Source organism: Saccostrea echinata, unplaced genomic scaffold (assembly GCF_033153115.1).
Source record: "Saccostrea echinata isolate AGI-Se365-2 ecotype Australia unplaced genomic scaffold, CSIRO_AGI_Sech_v1 ptg000056l, whole genome shotgun sequence".
Taxonomy (NCBI): Eukaryota; Metazoa; Mollusca; class Bivalvia; order Ostreida; family Ostreidae; genus Saccostrea; species Saccostrea echinata.
In genome coordinates, this window is record NW_026889805.1 from 1,283,530 (window position 1) to 1,301,927 (window position 18,398).

Consider the following 18,398-nt stretch of genomic DNA (forward strand, 5'->3'; position numbering starts at 1 on the left):
AGTGAAATTTTTGTAAAATGAATTTATTGATTTTTTATCGATCGTTATGTAGGCATATGGCTCGGCTTATCCCCCAGTTTCTTTTACAATACAAAATAGCGGATGTTTTTGACGTTAGATTAAATTAATTTATTTTGAACATTTAAGTTTCTTAGATTGAATTTACATCAGAATATTTAAAAAAAACTTCTAGACTTTACATACGGCGGGGCTTATGGACACTTAAGATCAATAATTTACAAATTCAACTTTAAAAGTTATTCAAGCATTCTATAGTTATTTTAAAAAGTTGAAAGCTTTAATTACCTCGGGATCGGGATACCAAAATCCAGAGCACTTGTTAACAGAGTTATCTCTCCTGTTTCCTCGCGACTGCGTAAACAGTGTGAATTTTTTTTAGTGTGGTAGCAAGAATAAACAAGTAGTGTCAACGACAAACATACATTTAATTTGCGGATAGGTTATGCATACAGGTATGTATTTTGTTGTTTTGTTTTTATTGAAGTGATAAACTATATTTTCCAATATAACGGTACATATAGAACGGATGTAAGCAAAACAAATGTATACTATAGAATACTTCGGCTATATACTGTATACTATACACTTTACATTTTATTACTAAAGTTACTTTTAGGGATGATCTATTCACAAGGTTAAGCCTGCGAAGATCATATGGAAATAATAACCTATATTAGTAATGGTGAGCAGAATATTAATAAATATTTTCATATCGCTTTTTTACATCGATTTTTTTTTTTACACAGTGAAGTTGTTTTAAGGACATACGCAACATAGTTTGAACTTTATTGTCTTTTTCACTGGAGTTGAAGAGTTCCAATAATTAAAGGAACTGTGTGCTACATTTTAATGTCTATATATGCTGTTTTACACTTCCTCTAAAACAAGTTTGGATAAACAAAACATCTAGAATATATGTTCAGTAATTTTTGTATATTTTTCTTTGAATTTAACAAGAATTTTCATCAATTGATATTTTTTCAAAACCCCTGGTAATGCATGCTGATTTTTTGTCAACGAACATCTGATGGCACTATAATCTTAAATTAAGAATAACTTGAAAAATTATCAGTAGGTAAGGTACGTTGCGTATGTCCTTAACGTATGGTATGGTAGGTTTCCATTCATGTGTTTATGCCATTGCGCTTTTTAATGACATATTTAAGCAACGAAATTTTTTTAATAAACATGAAATACGAAGGTTTTATATAATAATCTCTGATTACTTAATATATACAAAAAGTGTATGGTACCTAATTTATTTTTAATAGTGCATTCTGACAAGACAAATATTTAGTTATTAAAGACAGAGTTTTTGATTACAATACTGGCAGTTCTAGGTTTGGATGTCTGCCATATTCCTTTATTGGATTGTCTACACATGATTTTTGTGGCATTGTGCAGTGTGCACACATGATATAAGGACTGCCTTAAAGATATGCATGCATTTGGGCCTTGTATACTTCAACTACTCTTGTATCTTTGAAAGACTTCTAATCTTCAATGAATTATTAATATGTATTCAAATACTGTACATATATTACATACTGTAGAAAGACTCTTAGAATGTTGATGAATGAATAGGTTTAAATGTGCTACCTATAGATCATGAAAAATCAGTATTCAAGTTGATTCAAATAAGACATCTCATATATACATACATATTATTATTGTGAATGAATGGGATAGAATCTGAATTATTTGGTGCCAGTTAACATTTAGAGTTTTTATTTTCTATGAATAACATGAAATACTGACATTTTCAATTGATTGGCGGAATGGTAATCTTAAAGATACATGTATGTACGGTAGTCTTGTTTCCAAGCAGTTTTGTTTATAAATTAGGTATAAATATTAATTTAGAATAATTTGAATTATGTGTAATTCTTTGATCTTTAGAATATTTTGTTGATATTAATGTGCCAATCAGTAGTATTTCCTGATTTTTTTTATTTTACAGATTAATTATCACTAGTTCTACAGTGTGTCAATCTCTGTGATTTGGAATGACTGCTTGGGAGCTTCTCCAATATGGAGTTCTCAGACAGGTAATATGAGTGAGAGTGCCCGGTCTACAGCGCTCCCACCATCGTCTGCGACCTCCCACGGGAAAATCAGGACAGAAAACTCTGAATTACTCACTCTTTTGCGTGAAAAGACAAACGACAGTAGTGGTCAAATTAATCACACAACCAGTAGGCTATCATCAAAGCACATTGCTGATAATAATCCTGCACAGCCCCCGGCTTCTGCAGGGAGAAGGTTGGTAGATTTCAATAATCCACGCAATTTACAATCAAGCACTGCACTTGACCAGTTAGAGCCCCCTACACAGTTAAATGTAGACCCCGCATTAACTAATACAGAGACTGAAAACCATACAGAAGATAACATAGAAAATAAATTAGACTCACAAATCCTTGTTCCACCTTTGAATTTAGACACCACTAGAGACAGTGAAGCCAACCAGACTGCTAAATTTAGTGAACCATTAACCACTGATTCGGAGTTGGTCCAGTCAGGTGTAGAAAGAAACAAATATCTGCATGAAGTATTTGTAAAACCACCACAACTCCCTTCTCAAACTGATGTTTCTAGTGATCCAAATTTGCATGAAAGTAGAAAGAATAGTGCATCATCAGTGAAATCACACTCTAGTAATCCCAGTGCACATGTTTTAAGTTCTAGAAGTGTTGCTTTGCATGGTGGCGGCAAAAATAACTCACCATTATATGATCATAAAACAGAAGAATCTGTTCCTAACAAAGAAAGTTCTGAGAATCAAGAAAAACAGCTTGTGACAGAATCTTCTGTGGATTTTCAGTCAGCAAGGTCTGACAATTTTGAGGGTAGTGAGTCACCACATAGCTTAGTGCTTGATTCTGCTTTGCATGCTTTAGCTACACCTGGACAATCTGCTCCTGTAACAGGTCGTCAAACTTATAATGTACCATCACCAATATCCAAGCAAATTCCAAATATAGATTCATTATCCCATTTCAGCAATCCAGGCGACAGGGAGGAAAAGCCAGTTCCAAGGACCAGATCAAGTAAACAAGGTAGCACCCTCAGTTCTCGCAGTATTCCTATTCCAGGACAAGGGTCAAGTTCACCACGTCAGTCAGCCACTACCAGACTCACAGGCTCACGTGACCAGAGTGCAACAGCCAGAAGCAGCACTGGTGTATATGCTGTTGCCAATCCAGCAGTTCTTGTTGCTCAGGGAATAACCCCTGCACCCCATCAGCAAAGTGTACAGTTTACACCAAGGCCACAACCAAGGTCAAGACAACAAAGTCTTGTTGATTCACTAGAAGCTCCAAATAAAGAGACAGGTGAGGTTATAAAAAGAGACCAAACAGGAGAGAGAAGAAAGAGTGCAGTCTCATTTAAGGAGGAGAAGGAACAAATAAACTCTCTGCCAACAAACGACCCCTACACTGAGGCAGACAGCCCAGCTCCAGGTAGTGAGCCTGACTGGGACACTCCTAGAGTTAAAGATAGAGTTCCTACTCCACACGCTACTTCAGATACCTATCGCTTCTCACCCACTCATCCAGTCTGGGAGAAAGAGGACCAAGAGAGACAGAAAAGTCCAGAGCCTTTGGACAGTTCTGAACCACCCAGACCTGTTTCCGAGACTCAAGACAACCAAAGCGACAGGCGTGAGTCTCCTGACATCCCTTTGTCTCCAGCTCCCCTAGACGAGGACGACAGGAAGGTTGATTCTGCTTTACTTGGCACCAGTGCAAGTGCCAAATCAGAGGCTAGAGTTGTCAGAACAGCCTCTTTACCTACCGTAAAGAAAGTGTATGTTGAGTCACCAACATTCACTAAAGACGAAGAGGACGAATATAGATTTGTTGAAAGCCGTCTTGGTGAAATCCAGGATGATGTAGAAGACACCTTGAGAAAGTTAGACGAAGAAACTGAAAAGCAACGTAAAATTAGAAAACAATTAGAAGAGCAAATGGCAACAATGTATGCTCCAGCTTACGAAGACCAAAGAAATGGTCAATCTTACAGCCGAAACCCCCAGTATGGTGACCCCCCACGGGAAAACATGGGATCGTATAGTAACATGAGACATCAAGACGACAGTAGGTCATATCAAGAACCGAGGAGAGAAAACATGGGGTCATACAGTACACTGAGAAACGAGGATAGAAATTCATACGGAGAACCAAGACGGGAAAACATGGGTTCTTATTCCAACATTAGAAACGATGATCGAGACTCTTACAATGATCAGAGACGGGGCAGTAGAAATTCTTACCAAGAACAGAGGAGGGATAACATGGGCTCCTACACATCTGTTAGAGTTGATGACAGACAATCTCAGGGCGATCCACGCCGGGAAAATATGGGATCATACACATCCGTACGTAATGATGACAGGAATTCTTACAGCGAACCCAGGAGGGAAAATATGGGATCTTACGCATCCGTTAAAAATGAGGATTTTAATTCGTACGGTGAACCTAGAAGAGATAACATGGGATCTTACTCTTCTGTGAGAAATGATGATAGGAATTCTTACGGTGAACCAAGAAGAGACAATATGGGCTCATACTCATCTGTCAGAAACGATGACAGACAGTCTTATGCTGAGCCCAGGAGAGATAATATGGGTTCATACACATCTGTCCGTAATGACGACAAAAGGTCCTATGGAGAGCCAAACAGAGAAAACATGGGCTCTTACGCTAATGTTAATCAGGAACGTGGGAGAAATACCTACGAAGAACAAAGGGATCAAGGAAATAACCAGAATGGTTTTAATCCACTTGATCGACAGCGGGATTCTTACGGACGCCAGAACGAGGCTCCGGATAATCAACGATATGGCGATGGTCGGGATGACGACCGATACGAGGACCGAAATTATGACCGAAAGGACGAACAGGGAAACAGGGACAGGTACGAAAACCAGGACCAACAACCCGAATCAGAACGGTACAATCCACAGTCACACCTACAGAATATGAACTATGAACCTCAGGACGAAGACCTGAGGAGAGAAGCCGAATATCAGGAGGGACTTAAGCAGAGGATATCTGAGACCGCGAAAAGAGATATGGAGATTCAGATACCGCGTCTGCCAATCCAGAGCGAGCAATTTCGAGATTCGCTGGAGGAGGACAATTTCCGAGACTGGGACAATCCTCCTCCCAATCCTTTCGCAAATGAAGGTGGTCCTCCCCCTCATCATCAGGAGCACCACCAACTCAGTCACCGCCAGCACCACCAGCAGTTCGAGGAACCAAAGGTTCCAGATTTTGTGGACGAGAACGATACAGCGCGAATGGAGTTTCTTCATCCTAAGTCTCCTCGTTATGATTTTATTGAAATGAATAAAATTGACTATGGTAAACCACACGAAAAAAGTTATCGTGAAATCAAGCATGTTCGGGAGGAGGAAAGTAAAAAACTTGATAAAGTATTCATTCACCCCAGAGTTCCCCCCAAATCGAAAAAGAAACCCGTTAAACCTGGTCTAAAATCCGCCCCAAGTAAATTTCAGGCACATTCTCCAATTCAGGAGCTTGATCCCGACGATCCAGCCCAGGCACTTTGGGCAAAGCGTTCTGCTCAACTAAAAAAGAAAGACAGTAAAACCTCATCAGGAAACAGTAATAAACACCGAGGACTTCAGAGAAATCAGAGTGACTCGCGTCTTGTGCGACCCTATGGAGAAGCGCACCAGGTATATTCAAATCCAAGACCTATTGGAGAATCCCATCAGGTACATTCAAATTCGAGACCTATAGGAGAATCACATCAAAAACCGAAACAAGTCGTGTACCATACTTCTAATAACCAGCATCTGGAACCTATTGGAAACCGCCCTGTTCTACCTATCATTCCCAGAACAGAACCCCAGTACCATGCACCACATTCTGATTCGCTCAACTTCCCCGAACATCTAAGTGATCACCAATCTCCAACGTTAAGATCTCGTCCTCTCGACTTGAAGCCTATTACTCAAGAAATAGTGACCGAAGATGGACAGAGGATTAGTGTGGACATTAATTTAAAGGTGCTTAGTCCGCCTCCCGGAAGCGGGACTGGCGCACCCTCAGTGGTTCATGCGGAAGTTCATCCTAAGGAACACAGCAGACGACCGACGGGGATGCAGTATCAGTTGGAGGATAACTACCCCCAACCGGAACAAGACTCTCATCAGAACTACAATCAGGTAGGAACAGTTCTCCTTCATCTTCATTTTAAATTTTATGCAACCAATATTTTTTTGGGGGGTGGGGGGGAGGGGGGTGAATTACAGTTTTTCTGACATTTGCATAACTAGCCATACATTTCATAATTGTATGTATTATAAATTTATGTTACATTCTGAAGACGCACACAAATTGAAAACATTCAAAAAAGAAATGCAATGAAGAATATTGATTTTTTAATGACCTAAACCATTAAGAGGAAATTACTTGTAGAAAGTGCAAATTTAATCATTTAAAAAGTAGGGAACTATTAAATAATAAATAAGCAATGATTATTTTGTTAACTTATTTATTATTTATATAACCAGCGTGTATTCAATTTATATACAGAATCATGCCAGGTCCTATGCGATCTCCATGTAACCAGTAAATTAAAAAAAATATCGTACACCCAAGTTAACAGGCAGTTACATCTCCCGCCAATTTGGTCTATCTTGTATCAACCGGAAGTACATATAGTCAGATGTTAAACTTATTTATCGACGAAATAATTTACCAACTAAGAATGTAAATTGTTTATGAAAATATATATCAGAGTTTCAAAGAAGCACACTTTAGTCACTTTCGGTCAAGATAAAATCTATAGACCAAAATGGCGGTAGTTCAGATTCGTTATTTTTATCAACTCTGTTTTATCGACTAATTTAGATGGGAGCGCCGATATTTACATGCAAGTTTCATTATTAAATACATGTAGGTGAGATGATCTTATTGTAAACCCTGGCCTTTCTTCTGTGTTAATATTGGAGAGTATTTCAGTTTCAGTATTATGATGCTTACCCACGTCATAATAATTACTACCCGGATGTAAGTATTACAGAAGCATGTATCCGGTGTATAATGCAGCATGTTTAGTGACGTGTATATTAACTGCATGTGAAAGGTCTGCTTTGTAATGCCTTTACTGTATATATACAAGATGGCAGGTCCTGTTTTAAAATTGTGATCATTTTTGAAGATTTAACAATTCAACAAGATGAAGTATAAGAGGAGATGGGTGAACATGACGAGCGATAAGCCTATAGTGTGACAAACATGAAGATGAAAAATTCAATTTCAGTTATATCAAAATTTTCCTTGATATTTCGTCTAACATTAAAATATACTTTATGTAAAATCTCTACAATTTGCAAAAATCCCTCAAAGATTGAAATTATTTGCCTGTGAAATATTAGACACACAATAAAGCGGGCAAAAAGAGTCATTTTCTCCTATTGGTCTTCGCTCCACCTTTTTGAAAGTTAATCCTCAAAGTTTGCATAAAAATATACATTTTTTGGTTACCAAAAATATGGAGCAATGACCCACTATACCTTAAAAATATACTTTTATGACATAACATTCGCATCTTTTCGAGAAATACTTGAAGTCCATGATTAAGTCAAGGGTCATATCACAAACATGATTTAAATGCCACACTTCATCAGGACTTGTGTAGTCTAGTGGTTAGCGTGCTAGTCTCGAAAGAAAAATGGTACTCAGGATTTTTATTGCTAGGGTTCGAACCACCCCACGAATACCACATTAATTTTTTTAATAAAAGAATAAATTTTGCTCGAGAAAATTTTCCTCAGAAAAGTTTTGATTATCATAATTTCATAAATTTCAATAATGAGAACTTTACTCTAAATACTAAATTCACATACTGAACATAATTTTTGTACATTTGAAGCTATAGGCTTTCTACACGCTATGTTCGCCCATCTCCTTTGTCAAATCAACATTCAAGCATAAGAAATATGTCTTATCTTGGCCATTATTCAACAAACATGTACATACTGTAGCTTAGATGTCAGTCTTCTGAACTATAGATCATCAATACTTCATAGAAAAAAGGTTTATACAATGTATATCTATTTCCACTCTCTTTCTTTGAAACTTTTCATAGTTTAGGAAGATTAAATTTAAAATTCTTGGAGGTAATTTGCACATCGTAAAAAACCCACGTTTTTCACAGTGTCTTATGCCAGTTTGAAATTTGTATTAAAAGCTTTACAAAATGTATCAGTATAGCCACTGTGTACAGGTAAAAAGAATGTACGAGTGTTTTACTTCACTGCCACATTGTGAAATGGTTGCTTGAACCAGAGAAATCTTTTTAACAATTGATTCCAGCTGAAATTTCAATGATTTTTACGAGTGTTTTGACTGAAATAGTTTGTTCTGTAATCGTTAACCATTACTTCGTATAACGTTTAAGTGGCTTTGTTGGTAAGGGTCTTGAATTCTGATTCAATTAAACAGTAGAGACCTTGTGTCATTCTTTAGGTTTCAATCTATTGTAAACTCTGATTAATTGGGCTGTCTTAGTTAGTGTTTTTTTAAAAATAGAAATAAATCTGTATCGAATAAACAGTGTTTGACATATTTGGAGAGTTTAGTGCTTTAGTGTAAAGACAATCTAACTGGTCTTCTTTAGACTTCACGCTGCCCTCGCAGAGAAATCAGTTACATTGTCTTGATAATTTATTTCTGTAGATCAAACAAACAGTTTTAGTACACATTTTCATTTGATTAATCAGGGAACCACGGCTATTGCCGAGATTGACACTTGAGACAGATATAACCGAATCACTATGGATGTACCATAGATTTAACGTTAACAACGAACCCAGTCTACAAATATTTGATAGTCTTTATATGGCACCGTATGACTGGAGAGTAAACAGCCCTCACTGAATACACATCTCAGTGGGCATTAAAGATCCTATAGATCTGCCGAGAATGGGGTAGCTGGCCGACCATTTCACTCAGTCGATTGATATTCTGTTAATTATCGATTCTCCATTTCTTACTGTAACAGAAATTACAGGATAAATCTGAAAGAAAGCCTTCTTTTCAGACTTGATGACACCGGCTGATAATTGGACCCGGATAATAATCGATAAATCTTTGAGATTTTGTTACTCTTTCATTAAAATTGTTATACGTTTTAGTTCAATGGCGATTTTCTTTTGAGAAATTTTGTTGCAATTTCTTAATTGTTTTCAGTAAGAGTAAACATTTCGATCTTAGGACTTTCCAGGCTTCGTTTCACAGTTCTCTTTTCTTCTACGATAGTAGTACGTCGTCAGTGGTAAAGTTTTACCAATCCTTCGTTTGTATTTCTATTTAGAGCGACCAGTCTTAGATCAAACCCACTTGTTGCAGATTAATTTGTCACATACATGTACGTTCCTTACAAATGAGCTAGCATTGTAAGAATAAACCGATTTATATCAACAGCCCCCCCATAAGATCATTTGTAAACGGAGTTTTGTCTCCCTGCCAAGAACGCTTGTATTTAAGCTGTATGAAAAATAGAGAAGTATTTTTATTAGGGATAATATATACAAGAAGTCAATAAATATTCAATTGGAATTTATTATGAGGAAAAGATTATTTAATCTATCATTTCGCGATTACCTCCACCTTTTAAGTTTTTTTCATGCATTGTATTTTATGAATTCAATGTAGAATCACACCTCATATTAATTATTTTGAAAGCTATGTATTGAAACTTTCCCAAAGGTTAGTGGACATAATTCATTTGCACTGAATTCAAGGATTTAGGCCCAGACTTTCAATCTTTCGAATGATCAGTTTTTTACAGACTCAAGTGCAAAGCTGACGTAAATACTTTTGTGTGCTTTTCCCCTAAGTTTTGAAAGCATTATCGATTTTTTTCTCAAATTGTCCCATGATTTGGAGGTAGCTATGTTTTCAGTATACATGCTTCCCTCTTTATAGCGTTGAATGTCAGTCCTTGAATATGTTAGACGATGTTGGAAGACAGATATTGGAGCAGGCCCTTAGCAACGTTTTTAAAGGAGGGGGGGGGGGTCCAAAAAATTGATAAGCAAAAAAAAAATGTTTGTGTGTATGTGGGGATTGGGGTGGGTTGGTTGGGAGGGGGCATTCTTCTTACTTTTTTTGTACCCCCCCCCCCGGCTTTCTACGGACCTGGTGAAAGATGAAGTAATAACCAGAAGTTAATTATGAACAGTCTTTATTTCACCATACCCAGGGCTTAGAATGAACGATCGGAAAGTACTTCTTTTAGGTTCAACAATTTAAGTTTTCTTTCAGTTTTAGATGTTTTTCTTTCTCTTTGGTTTTAGCTCATAATATATATAGGGAGAGATGGGGATATATTTTCTGTAGACTTTCCTCGCATTAATACCGTTCTGTAAATAGATAGCAAACAAACAAATACCCCGAGAGGTACATTTTAATCTATATTATTTCTTAAGGCTTAATCGTGAATTTTAAAAATAAAGTTTTTTTTAATCAACGAATATCAAAAATAAATTAGATTTTGAGGTGAAATCAGTATTTTATTATCTTTCTATCGATGTCATAACTTTATTTAGCTCTGGTTTGGTTGACATTCGTCATATATATTCACAAAGACAAAGCAGAAGGAGATATTATAACTTTACTATCTTCCTTGGCCTTAGCTTTTGATTTTGGCAGAAATAATTGAAAGAAAACAATCTCTGTTGAGAAGATTTGTTCTCGTCATTATCTTCTAAATAAATGCAATAAAGATTAGATGTTTTAAATACCCATTCTTGACTTTGACCTTGACACAGTAAAAACCATTTGTCTCTTTGATGAAAGTTTATCTCAATCAAACTAGATGAGGGAGAGTTTGTTTCAGATACACGATCCGAGTTGACCTTAACATCTGATATTTGCAATTATAATCCAAAGCATAAATGTATCTCTCTCTGAGGATATTTCTGTTCAAAAACTGCGCATAGGTAATTTTTATAGAGTGCCGATTTTTTTTTAATTTCACATAGGCAATGGTCTTAGCTTTTGACATTGAAGCTTAAAAGGTTAACCTCTGATACACAGGCACTTGATGTTTTAATCATTTCCCTTCATAAGGAATAAAATATTTCATATACCACAATGGAAGTTCACCTTGGCCTTGACTTTTGGTCTCATTTTTTTATGAATAAATTAAACCATTGACATCTTTTTGGATGATTCTGATTAAAGTCTGTTAATTAAAACTTGAAAAAAAAGAAGAATAAGAATGAGGTGTACTGCCATTAGAATATTAAAGTAAGCTTTGCCTGAGGGAGAGGTGGGCGTTATGTTGTAGGTAACATATAGCTAACGTCTTCCAATGTCTGGTTTTATAGATAAATGTTGATTTTAACCTTTGAATTTGTAAATGATATGCAGGAACATTCGTCTATCTCACATTAAAATTCTCTCTTTAATGAGTGAGTAATATACATGTAGAAATGATTACAATGATCACGATTTCATTTGTTTCTAATCCGTTGATATTTTTAATCGATTAAAAATTATTGAAATATGAGGTATCTTGTCTAAAATTTCTTTAAAGGAAAATGTCCCTATAACGAAATAGTTTTTGTCGACATTTATTTTGTATATTTGATTGTTTAAAAGTAACTCAAGCTGCTTGTATTAACTAAAAACAAAAGTGTGAAATATTTTAACAGATCTAGAATTCAATGTACATAGATAGAGTTACATGTTTCCGAAAGCAACAATTAAAAGGCGTCCTTAACGATCCGTGAGAAAATAAATACAGGTCTAGTGAAACTATTAATAAATATTTGAACACTTAAAAAAAAAATTAAACAACCGCAATAATAAGTTTAAGAGTAAAGATTATGGCATATTATACTAGCATATGTATTTTCCTTTTTATTGTAAAAAGATAAACTAGCATGTTTTCTGGGCTTGGCGATTTATCCCCAGATCATTTTGCAGGGTTTATTTATGTTGTAATATTTATGTTTATGTTTTCTGTAAGGGTAACATTATGTTTATTTTTCCCGTACAGGACACGCGCTATGACCAGGAGAACGTAGCCCCTGGGGGCGGGGAACAACCCCAGCAGTATGAGGATACGTACCGGATGTCGCCCTATCCCAAGATTCCCCCGATCAGCATTACAGAGGAGGAACTGGACCGACAACTAGGTAGCCGAGGTCAGCAGAGTGTGTACGCCTCTGGTCTGACTTTTACTAATTCACGGCTTCACTAATTTAAATTTGAAAATATTTTAATATCACTTTTTTAAAAAGTTCAAGTGACTTGAAAATTTCGTGTAAAGATTTTTCTTCTCTTTTTTTGATATATCAGGGACGTATATATTATAAGTCCCTGGTAACATAATTCTTTTTTATTTTAAATCACGGTAATGATGAACTGAATATTGTTTATTTTTCAGTTGAAGTTTTTTTATGAGATAAAAATTATGACAAGAACAGCTGATAACGTAGTTCTTTAGCCTGAATCTTTTATAGTGTTTTAATTTAGCATCTTTTAGATGAACTAAGTCACTCAGCTAACCTGATTGCAATTCGTTCCTTCCTTTGTTGTGTAGTGTACGAAGTGCTTAATCTTTTGAACACTTCGATCACTGAAGCACTTCTTTGGTAAAAGTGTAAGATAATAGAAATTAAAATTTACGAAATTCATGATTCATGCCCTTCAGGGGTTGTGAGGGATAGGGTTTTTAACCATCAAAATGCAATTTTTAATCTTCTTCATGACACCTATAGTGTAGCGCTTAAAAACTTACTACCTTAATTATTAATGTAGAGAGGGCAGGGATATTCTTCTTGATACTATCACAGAACGTTTTTTGCACAATTTGACCTACTATGCCAAAATATTGTTAGCACTTTGTCTAGTGAAGAGCTCAGCTGGGATTTGTTTAAGGGTAACAGACTACTAAGTTGTTTATCCAGATTTTGGAAATAGAATATATATGTATTGATTTCTGTTTCGAAAGATTAAAAATTTGGCTTAGGATGTTCATATTTGCATCAAAGGTTTTCTAATAAAGAGTTATGCTTAGTTTCCTTTTGCAGAGCTGCTTACCCTCACGATTTTGGGGTAAGGCTTGCGGTTTGAGCATTTAAAATACACCTTACAATTTCTCTTTTTTTTCCGATGTCCATATCAGAATTTTTATGTCCACCTTCACTTTTCTTGCTTGTTTTGTTATTGTCCGTTTCTAAGGCTAACTTGGGATCTAAATCATTTTAAAGTAAACAAGACCATGAAAATCCTTTCGATTTTTTTCCTTTTATCATGTGGGCAGCTCTGCTTTTGGGATCACAGGGGGTGGTTTCTTTGTAAATTGTAAACGCTTTGGGATGGGAAGTCCATATTTGCTCTTTATATAAAAAATAGATCTGAGGAGTTTCTTGGCTGGCATTGTTTTTAGGATGGTGGGGTCAAAGGGATTAGATTTCTTTTCGTTTTCTTTTTCTTCTGAATTTTGTACTTTAAAAGACAAATTGAATCTGGAGACACGACTGCTTTGCACTGTGGTCAATTCTCAAAATCAATTTAATTTGAATTTTTAAGAAATGTTATAATTTTGCCTCTGGAAGGGCACATCACTACAGTGAAGATGTCTAGCTGTGCATAATTTGTAAGGTGATACCACGCTTGTTTTAGAGGATGTGAAAATGACCACGATACCCATATATGACCAGTGACCGTCGAGGTCCGGAATCTCTTGATCAATGATAAAAATACTTCGTGATAAAAGGAACAAATCATACGCGACCGTGTATACATGCGTTAAATAAAAAATAAATTGATAAGAAGTATTGATCAACTCAACCGAGATGAGAGGAGACAAAACATATCACAGTAGGCATAGCATCTCGCGGAGAAAATATCAAAGCATATCTGTTTACATAGAATTTAAAAATGATATGAATCAATATGTATCGATTATCAAACATTTGATGAGAGATTTTAGACCAGGGAACTTTGTTTCTTATAGTTCAAAAACATTGTTTATTTTTCTTAAAACCAAAACCTCACAAATTGATCTGACATGCATTTCTTTAGTTGTTCATGCTCACGGATATTTTTCATTTCATCACAGCCAACTAATTAGTAGGGACGCTTTCTATTTTGAGAGCTAATACTCAGCACGCTTCTCATTGTTCACGTTAATTCTTAGGGGGGCGGTGATAATTATGTATTTCCTTGGCGTTTGTTCTCTAAGATGCTTTACGACCTTTGCTGATAATTTGGAACGCTTTATATCCTCACGAAAACTTTAACATGAATGCTTTATGATACCTCTATACCCTTGTATAGCTCTTCATGGGGACTATGTGAATAAGTGCAAATTACCAGGAATGCTTCACTATTTTATCATAATAATAATTATGAATTCATTTGTACTTATGGACGTTTGGAGTCAATTTTCTGAATGCTAGTTGGGTGCTTTCGAACTTATTTTCAGAGACTTTGTATCTGTAGAAAATGAAAAAAATACTACGGAAGTAATAATACTTGCGAATCTGAAATCTTTTACAGCTGAGTTTGAACAGAACGGTTACGCATCTATGTACAAGCAACATAAAAACAAACCGGCGGAGGAGAAGCCGTGGTACCAAGTCTACACGATTAAGGACTACAGGAAAATGCAGAACGAAGTCCGGCTGAGTCGAGCGCCACTGGGTCCCGATCTGGACAACGAGACATACAAAGAAAAGGTCAGTAGTTAAAGCTTACAATATCGTCAAAGTCATCAGTTAAAGGTTAGGATATCCGATATCATCAAGGTCATCAGTTAAAGGTTAGGATATCCGATATCATCAAGGTCATCAGTTAAAGGTTAGGATATCATCAAGGTCATCAGTTAAAGGTTAGGGTATCATCAAGGTCATCAGTTAAAGGTTAGGATATCATCAAGGTCATCAGTTAAAGGTAACAATATCGGTAATGTTGACATTTAAGAGTTACAATATCGTCAAGGTAAGCATTTAACGGTTACAATATCGTCAAGGTCATAAAGGTTACAATATCGTCAATGTCATCAGTTAAAGGTTACAATATTATCAAGGTCATCAGTTAACGGTTACAATATCGTCAAGGTAATCAGTTAAAGGTTATAATATTGCCAAAGTCTTTAGCTAACTGTTGCAATATTCTCTAGGTCATCAGTTAACGCTTACAGTATCATCAAGGCCAGCAGTTAAGAGTAACAATGTCACATCAGTGGAGAGCAGAAGTAGATTTAATTGTTAAAGAAGCAGTCCTGAAGCAATGATAGTTAAAGGATTTTTCCTTTTTAAGTTTGACTTTCAAAAAACAGTTTTTTTTTTAATTTTAGAAATTGATAGAGATTGAATACATATTGACTTTTATGTACAGTATCTACAGACATAGAAAGCCCATACAAATTAATGTTATTTTATTTCATGATATAGTGACTAATGACTAAACGCCATCAAACTGCAGACACTGCTTAATGAAGCAAACTATTTCACACTGTATATAAATGCTGCAAGTTGACCACTATTACAGAGTTTCTGTTGTTGTTTAGATGGAGAAGAGGCACAAACAGTTTGAGTATGCTAGGATGGTGATGGAGAAAAATCGTCAGGAGCTGGACATAAAGAAACCCCCATCTCACCCTCGAAAGGAGGAGGAGAAACCTAATAAAAGGAAAACAGTAAGTACCCCGAGGTACACAGAACAAACATCACCCGAGGATGTAGACCCGAGGCCCAAACATTTTGTGGAGAGAACTAGTAAAAGACAGGCAGTAAGTCTTAATAAGGAGACTAATGAGTTCCCCGGATGTTAATGACGAGAACTACTAACCTACTGCATGAATTGTTACTCAGTTCCTGCATGTAGTTGGAGAATTGTTTTGATACTGATTCTTTTTTTTTTTTGAAAATTTTTATGGGGAATGATATATTTTTTCATCGTAAAGGATTATCCAACCTCTATATGGGTGGTTCTTGCAATGATTTGTCCCACCTTTCTGCATGGTGTTACCAGGGTAACGGGAATAATTTCTCGTCTAACATTTCATTAAAATGAATCCTTGTTATCACTTAACACATAATAATTCAGTTTTTTTCTTAATTACTGCATGTTTTTGTTGATTTTTTAGAGACTAGAAATAAAAACAAAAATTCTTTAATTTGAATTTTTTACGATGGCAGAAAAAAATGGGTCTTAATTGACAAATATTACCATTACAGGCAATTGAGTACTCTAAAGGTATACCTAAACCTAATGTCAAACCAAGGCCAAATCAGTACAATTCGTACGAAGTGGCAGCCCAGCTTTCCCCCGCCGCCAAAAGAAGCGGCCCTCCGTCCCCCACCCAGACTGTTGACGTCATAGATCTACAGAAACTCAAACAAAGACACGACCAGGAAAAACAGAATGTCGCCTCCATCAGACAAAACATGGAATCCGTACCCCAGAAAGCGTAAACTATGTCTGTTGGTGTTCATTTTCCATATCGTAACATTTGTATTACAAATATATAAAAAGACACAAACTTTATCAGCACACTTACCGAAAGTATTATGTGTTACAATATTTGAATGTATCACAAACATGTTTAAAGACACAAACGAACACATGTACGAAAAAGGTATGTTTTGTGTTACAGGTATAGATTTTATTAATCACTGTTTTTACACTATAAAGCCTGTGAATTGCAATGATGGATACCGTTCTTATGATGAACAGTAAGCATTAATTATACTTTATAGATGTTTGTAGCTTGTACACAAGACAAGCTCTTATAATATTGTACATTATCTGTTTGTATATGTACAAGAGAGATGTTTACTATTTTAATGGTTGCCAAAGAGAATTCTGTGATAAATTATGTACAATTATTAGGTTGTATGTCATATCCTTCAGTGTTGTTAAAGATTTTCCAATGGAATAATTGAAGTACATTACTAAATAATTATTTATTATATCATACACTGTTAGTATAGAGATGTTGTTAGTATACATGTATATTATACCATTTTTGTTTATATATACAATGTATTATGAAGCTTGTTATTTTTCATTTTATTGTCTGGAAGTTGAAGCATGATTAGCATGGACATGCATGTTTTCTCCAGAGTAGAGAAAACTTTCAGAGAATTTAAATCATAGAAGCATTTATCAGTAAAGCAGCTTCTCTCAATTTTGCTGCTTTTTAAACAGAGAATTCATTTCACCTATTTATTATTTATATCATAGGTTTATTTATACTTTTTACCACATGTTAATAAATATTTATTGACATTATAAATATAAATTTATGTATATAGATAGCTTATATGTAGAGAAAGGAATATATACATATATGGTAGTATTGTCCCGATCGCTCGTATCTGTTGCCTTTGTTCCGAGGTTGTGTATCATTATACATCAACCGCTCGCTGTTCTGTTCGTACAGTTAGTGTCAGCGCTGTAATATTTCCACGCTATTACTTCACTATGGAATTCATATTCGTTCTTTGTTAATATCTATTCAAGATTTTATGTCTTTGTCACTTGATTAGAATTTTGTTTACTGATATAATTTGGATATTTGTGGTGTAATTAAAGTCTAACATCTTCCTTTTTTCGTCTATTTTTTTAAAAAACTTTTTTCTTTGTACATTTCTATCGGCATGAGAAAATGTGTTTGAAAATTCATAATCAACGCTGAACTTTATAAAAACAATAAGGAACTTATAAACTTCTAGATGGTAATCGAATATTGCATAAATACGATCAGCAATCAGAGATGATTGAGAGCCATGAAGCTAGTAAGTTATCCTCTCTCTGATTGATTGAGAGTCATGAAGCTATTAAGTTATCCTCTCTCTGATTGATTGAGAGTCATGAAGCTAGTAAGTTATCCTCTCTCTGATTGATTGAGAGCCATGAAGCTAGTAAGTTATCCTCTCTCTGATTGATTGAGAGCCATGAAGCTAGTAAGTTATCCTCCCTCTGATTGATTGAGAGTCATGAAGCTAGTAAGTTATCCTCTCTCTGATTGATTGAGAGCCATGAAGCTAGTAAGTTATCCTCTCTCTGATTGATTGAGTCATGAAGCTAGTAAGTTATCCTCTCTCTGATTGATTGAGAGCCATGAAGCTAGTAAGTTATCCTCTCTCTGACTGACTGAGAGTCATGAAGCTAGTAAGTTATCTTCTCTCTGATTGAGAGCCATGAAGCTATCCTCTCTCTGATTGATTGAGAGCCATGAAGCTAGTAAGTTATCCTCTCTCTGATTGACTGAGAGTCATGAAGCTAGTAAGTTATCCTCTCTCTGATTGATTGAGAGCCATGAAGCTATCCTCTCTCTGATTGATTGAGAGCCATGAAGCTAGTAAATTA

The 18,398-nt window shown here is 35.6% G+C and overlaps 2 protein-coding genes across 5 annotated transcripts in view; one reads left to right on the plus strand and one right to left on the minus strand.

The window, feature by feature from the left end:
• The window catches only part of LOC133173410 (uncharacterized), a 47,910-nt gene that overhangs the window by 26,465 nt on the left and 3,047 nt on the right, over positions 1–18,398 (minus strand). The gene's annotated exons all lie outside the window — the stretch shown is intronic.
• LOC133172945 (uncharacterized) lies at positions 1,992–17,621 on the plus strand. 4 transcript variants are annotated; one of them, XM_061307804.1, is made up of 7 exons: positions 1,992–2,283; positions 3,025–6,220; positions 7,020–7,067; positions 12,070–12,217; positions 14,580–14,758; positions 15,592–15,720; positions 16,262–17,621. In XM_061307804.1, the coding sequence occupies exons 1-7, from the start codon at positions 2,075–2,077 to the stop codon at positions 16,496–16,498; spliced, it is 4,146 nt and encodes a 1,381-aa protein (XP_061163788.1). In that variant the 5' UTR covers positions 1,992–2,074; the 3' UTR covers positions 16,499–17,621. The 4 variants fall into 4 exon arrangements, with proteins under 4 accessions (XP_061163788.1, XP_061163785.1, XP_061163786.1 ...); XM_061307801.1 differs by having other exon boundaries at positions 1,992–6,220; XM_061307802.1 differs by having other exon boundaries at positions 1,992–6,220; positions 12,070–12,208.

Bases quoted from the DNA above. Each gene is read 5' to 3' on its own strand.
- LOC133172945 (XM_061307801.1), top strand. From the start codon at position 2,075: ATGAGTGAGAGTGCCCGGTCTACAGCGCTCCCACCATCGTCTGCGACC. The intron at 6,221-7,019 runs GTAGGAACAGTT...AGAGTATTTCAG, and splicing joins CTCATCAGAACTACAATCAG to TTTCAGTATTATGATGCTTA. The intron at 15,721-16,261 runs GTAAGTACCCCG...TTACCATTACAG, and splicing joins AACCTAATAAAAGGAAAACA to GCAATTGAGTACTCTAAAGG.